Source organism: Rhinopithecus bieti, unplaced genomic scaffold (assembly GCF_001698545.2).
Source record: "Rhinopithecus bieti isolate Rb0 unplaced genomic scaffold, ASM169854v2 scaffold_62034, whole genome shotgun sequence".
NCBI lineage: Eukaryota > Metazoa > Chordata > Mammalia > Primates > Cercopithecidae > Rhinopithecus > Rhinopithecus bieti.
The window spans coordinates 434,096-439,978 of record NW_016823752.1 but is presented as its reverse complement, the minus strand read 5'-3'; the positions used below and the strand labels follow the sequence as shown (position 1 = coordinate 439,978).

Below are 5,883 nucleotides of genomic sequence, written 5' to 3'. Positions count from 1 at the left end.
CCCTGTCCGTGACCCCACTTCCTCCCCTGCCCCTGCCCTTACTCCTGGTGACGGACGCCTCCTCAGCAAGCTAAATAAACTGATTTCCTGATCTTTCTTTCACTTCTTTTAGACGAGGACTAATAACATGGATCAGGTCTGACCTGATTTTTCCCGTGTTGCCTCAGCCCCAGGCTGCCCTGGCCGTGACCCGGTGTCTTGTCAGCCAGGGCTTTGTTGCACATGCATGTTTGAGAGCTGCTCTTGTTAAAAATCTTAAAATTTCATAAATATATTATTTACACAGACATACTTGCAATTATCTTCAAACTAGAGTTCTTTTGTATTGAGAACCCTTTCAATTCACATAATTCTACGTGTTTTTGCTCTAGTTTTTTGTACTAAGTATATCAGGGAATTCAAGTTAATTTTTCTGCCATCTGAGAAACTTGTTTATAGCTCACTTTTTTCTCTAACTTGGACAGGACCTTATTTTTGTTCCGGAGTCCAGGCAGCACATAGACGGCATCTGCCCACTTCAGACAGCAGCTTTGCCTCTATGCGTGGGACCTGATGTCCACTTCAGGGTGGCAGAAGCCCGGGTGGAACTCCCACCTCCAGTAGATGTGTCTGGGCTGCCTGCCCTGTGCAGCCTTAGAGACTCCGCTGCAGGTCAGCCACAGCCACCTGCAGGCCAGCAGGCCTCGCTCTCGGGTTCCAGCCCTGAGGCTCGTGCCCGCCGGGTGAGGCCCAGGCTGTGCTTCTGAGTTGAGGCTGCATCTGGAGGGTATGAAAGGAGAAGGGCAATCTTTAGGTCCCAAGCGAGGAAGGGCTTCTGTGCCGAAGGATGGTCCAGAAGGCGTCACAGAGCAAGGTCGGGGTCTTGTGGACGGCGCGTGGCAGTGTGGCCCTGGCCCAGGTTTCAGAGCAGGTGCTCTTCCCACTAGATGAGGGTTCGGCCAACCGCGGCCCAAGGCCTGCTCACCACCTGCCTTTATAAATGCAGCTTTATGGAAACAGTCACACTTGCTCATTTACTCTTTATCAGTGGCCGCTGTTGTGCTACTTATTAGCTCGGGCCATCAACAAAATCCTCCAGACTGGGCGGCTCAAATAGTAGATGCTTATCTCTCACAGTTGTGGGGGCTGGAAGTCCAAGATCCAGGTGTCTGGCGAGGGCCATGCCTGCTCCACAGATGTTGCCTCCAGGCTGTGTCATCTGTGGCTCAGCCACCATGGCCTGTGCAGAGAGATTAGGTTCTCACGCTTATGGCCTCATTTTGCCTTGAGTAGCTCCTGCAGACCCTGTCTCCAGATACAGCCACACTGGGGCTGGAGCCTGAACATAGGAGTTTGCAGGACACTCAGTCCACAGCAGGTTTTCCATCTTGACCTTTGTGGAAGACACCTGCCCAGCACCCTAATTCCTAGTCACTTACAGCTTTACCAACAATGTCAGTCATTTGGTGTGTCTTCTTGTGAAATTTTCAGCAAGGATTTCATCCTCTTCTCCTCATGTTCCCCGCATTCAGAAGCAGGCACCACTGGCTCTGGGACAGCGCTGGGAGCTGCCTTGTCGTTGGGTGTCCCTCCCTGGTGGACGCAGGTGTGCACCCCCGCCAGCCTCGCTCACCTTCATACCATGGCCTGGTGCCTGTGCAGGCAGCATCCTTAGCACAGCCCTGGGCTGGGCACACGCCTCAGATGGCATATTCATTGACTTCGCCTCCAAATCCACATTCACAGATGAGGAAACTGAGGCACACACAGAATGAAACATCAACCTGGGTCCACAGCTAGTGACTGTGGTGCTTCTGGGCGCTGTGGGGCCGGTGGGCTCTGGGAACCCAGGACTTGAGCCCAGAACCCACACAGTTTCTCATTATGCTACACCAAGTATAGGTTTGATATTTGTTTTAAGAATAAATGACCCTACATAGAAAGTCAGCATAGCTCATTAAAGAAAGTGAAGGGAGGTTTCCTATCTCTCACTTTCATTGCTGTTTTGGGGACTGACTGGAATGCATTCAGCTCCATAATTATTGGCTCACTGCCTCCCACTCCCCCTCCAACCACGGGCCAGGAGCTCTGAGCTCAGGCAGGGGTGAGTGAGCCATGTCCCCAGGGCAGCCTTGCCTCAAAGGAGCTTGTAGCCCAGGGTGGGGTGGGGGCAGATACAGGGACACGGCCGCCCAGCTCAGCTGAGAGCACAGGAGCCTCCGGGTCATCTGTGACTGACCAGGGTGAGGGATGCGCCAGGTGCAGAGGTGGAGGCTCAGGGCGTGCTGGGGAGGAAGAGAGGCTCGTGGAAAAGTCCAGAGGTAGGAGGTGGGAAGGAAGCCTGGAGTCTCTGGAACAGGACATTCCCGAGCAGGAAGGAAGCCAGTGGGGCTGGAGATGAAGGCGAGGCTTTCCTCAGGGCAGCAGCAGGGAGGAAACACAGCCTGGTACACCCAGGGTAGGGAGCCCTCGGTACCTGTGTGGCTGTGATGTGAGGCCCCCTTTGGGGAGGGGTAGGAGCATCCCCTGTGGCACACACTGTTGTGAGCTTGTCTGAATCGTGCGGCGTGGACGTGGGGCCGTGACGGTAGTGACTTCCTAGACACCGATGTGGCCACAGGCGGCCTGGACTGGGCATTGCAGCAGGGCAGAGGCACAGACATCCTGGGGGGATGCAGGACTAGGGCCGGGGCTCGGCTGACAGCTGGGGAGAGAGGGAGGTGGATCCCAGGCCATCATGGGGCTGGGGCTGATGAGGGGGACATGGTGGGGCCAGACTGGTGGCCAGGGTAGGAGGGGCCATGGGGAGCACTGAGAATGGGCATGGAGGGGGGCAGCTCTGAGACCCAGACCCAGGAGGAGGGGCCATGGCTAGAAGACTGGGCGGCTGGAGAAGGCAGCCCTCAAGCGCAAGAGAACCTGGGTTGGGGCAAGAGGAAAAAGGCAAATGTTTACATTTGTGTTTCTGGGTCAGGTAGAGACAGTGGTTTGTGAACGGCAGAAAGGTCATGGGTCTGTTCCATGCACTTAACCCTGGTGTCTGGGTCCCTCCAATGAAGAGGAGGCCTCTGGGCTTCCGGGTTCCTCCGAGGGCAGACGTGCATCGCCGGGCAGCCCCAGGGTGTGACTGGAGAGCTGAGCCCAGCCCCAGCACCACCGGCCCCATCTGCGTCACTCAGCAGGACAGCCCAGTGGGCAGCCACACGGTTTCAGAGAGCCCTGAGAGCAGAGAGAAGAAATACGTAGAGACAGCGTTTCCCATTGTTTTTCAAAATGTGTGAGCCAAATAAAGCAGGGAAAGGAACACTGACCACAGACGTCCTGTGAGTGTGGCACTCCTGGGCACTGTGGGGCTGCTAGGCTCCGGGATCATCTGCACCTCAGCTGGAATATCAAGGAGCGCCAGACCGAGTGCTGCCTCTCTGTGCTTTGCTGTGTTCTCTGCAGTTGAGGCCCATTGCAGGGAGTGGAGCTGGGATCCCACCACATCAGACAGGTCACCCTGGGGCAGACTTTTCCCCGGTTCACTCAGGAAAGGGATGGCTGTTTAGCATTTGCTGCTGCTTTCACAAGTGTGCTTGGGAGGATTTAGGATTTCAATTCCTGTATTGAAGCAAGTGACACACTAAAGTTGTGAGAAATTGTGTGCACTGGGGGAGGCTGTCCTGTGGTCGTAACATGTCTGTCCTGTTCCCAACAGGGCTCCACGTGTTCCCCACATTTGTGGTATACGAGCTCACAGTGCTGGTGTTCCTCACCTTGTCAGTGGTGGTCATGAAGGTATGGGCTGGAAGGGTCCGCACCCCTCGCAGTTTGCAGGCCCAGCACAGCCCTCCCTGTGGCCCTAGTTTCCAGCGGGGCCCACATCAAGTCTGCAGAGCCGGCCCTGTCCCTTGTCTCGGAGGAGGCCCACTGGGCCACTGGACCCCGGGGGAGGCAGATGTAGATTAGGCTGGGTGGTCTGGGTTTGTCCTTGTGATCGATTGTTTCAGAATTGAGGGTGTTTAAAAGGGGGAACTACCTTTTGGGACCCTCAGAATGGGCCTTGGCCGCAGTCCGACCTGTCCTCTTCTGACAGATGCAGATGTGCTTTTTAAAGACCTGAAAGGCCGGGCGCGGTGGCTCAAGCCTGTAATCCCAGCACTTTGGGAGGCCGAGACGGGCGGATCACGAGGTCAGGAAATCGAGACCATCCTGGCTAACACGGTGAAACCCCGTCTCTACCAAAAAACAAAAAACTAGCCGGGCAAGGTGGCGGGCGCCTGTAGTCCCAGCTACTCGGGAGGCTGAGGCAGGAGAATGGTGTAAACCCGGGAGGCGGAGCTTGCCGTGAGCTGAGATCCGGCCACTGCACTCCAGCCTGGGCGACAGAGCGAGACTCCGTCTCAAAAAAAAAACAAAAAAGACCTGAGAATGGTGTAGGCACTTTGTCTGTCCTGCAGGACTGCTAGTCATCGAGCTGCCTGTGTCCACATTGAACTGAAGGTGTGGTGACGTAGTCAGCAACCAGTGGCTTTCTGCCTCATAAACAGTGACTTAGATCATTTCCATTTTAAGGAGCCAGAATCTATGATGATCGCTGGGCCACCCCACCAGCTTTTAGCTGCTTAGCCCAGAGACACACATCTCTCTGTATGAAAAAGAAATTTCCACCTTGAGTACCCCATGCTTAATGCTATTAATCTAGTTTGGTTGGGGCGGGGGTGGGGGGGCACGGGCAAGGCTTATTTTCTGCTAATCAACCTAAACCCTTCATGTTGCCTTTTTGTTCTGTGTGGATTATTTAAGATGGTTTGCGTGTGTCTGGTGCCCTCGGGTATTTGGAGTGCTTCTGTGCATTTCCCTGCTTGGTGTGTTATTCGGACACCATCGCAGCGTCCCTGTGGTTTGTCCGGGTTCTCTGTTTTGTGTGTTTAACTCTGTGCGGGTCCGGTCTTCAGCGGTGGCATGATGAACCTCTCTTGCAGTTTCTCCTGGCGGTGCTGGTCCTGTCTCTCATTCTGCCGAGGAGCAGCCAATACATCAAGTGGATCGTCTCCGCGGGGCTTGCCCAGGTCAGCGAGTTTTCCTTTGTCCTGGGGAGCCGGGCACGAAGAGCGGGTGTCATCTCTCGGGAGGTGAGTGGCTTCCCCCACGAAGCGCTTCTTGGGCAGCACGGGCTGCACTCTGGGTTTGAGGCAGGTGTGGCGAAGGCAGCTGGCAGCCTGGGGGCAAGGTCTTCCTCCAGGTGGGCACACAGAGACCTGGCTGCTCTCTGCTCATCCAGCATGTGACATTTTCAGAGGAAAGGTGCAGTTAGTACTGCTTGAACTGTTGCATTAACTTTTTACAACAATTCTAATTGTCAGTCAGATATTTCTTCTGAAAGAAAACTGACTTTTTAAAGCTGAACTGCCAGTGTGCACATAAGTAGCACCCAAGAAACTGAAATACCAGAGTGCCCTGAGAGCTGGGTGGAAGTTCCTGTGGACGCTGGGATGGCCCTGGGCATTCAGATTAACGGGCTTGTCTCCTGCATTTTGTAAGGGTGAGGCGGGTAGAAGTCCAGGTGTTAAGTGCAGTGGAAGTAATTGCTGAAAAATAGAATTGCTTACAGGAAGCTCCACCTGAGGCCGGACCCAAGGCCGCATCCCCAGGGTCGGGGAAGCTGTGGGGCAGGCTCACTTGTACTGTGGCCCGGGGTTGGCCTTCAGGCAAACACAGGCTAAAGCTGTTACCCTGTGGCCCATCAGGACTAACCGTGCATCATTGATCTTCAAATCACAGCCCCTCCTGCATTCCAGTGTCCTCAACTTCTGGCTGTACTTCGATGTGCTTTAAAGAGATAGTAGTGAATTTATGATGTGCAGGCATCCCTCCCAGCACTCAGCGTGACTGCGCTCAGCTTCCACCCCCCACCCCCCC

The 5,883-nt window shown here is 54.9% G+C and overlaps 1 protein-coding gene across 1 annotated transcript in view; it reads left to right on the top strand.

Annotated features, from left to right (window-relative positions):
• SLC9D1 (solute carrier family 9 member D1) overlaps positions 1 to 5,883 on the top strand; it is a 65,704-nt gene that overhangs the window by 56,716 nt on the left and 3,105 nt on the right. The window contains 2 exon segments of the mRNA XM_017861812.1: positions 3,680 to 3,759; positions 4,947 to 5,096. Coding sequence (XP_017717301.1) covers positions 3,680 to 3,759; positions 4,947 to 5,096 — 230 coding nt within the window.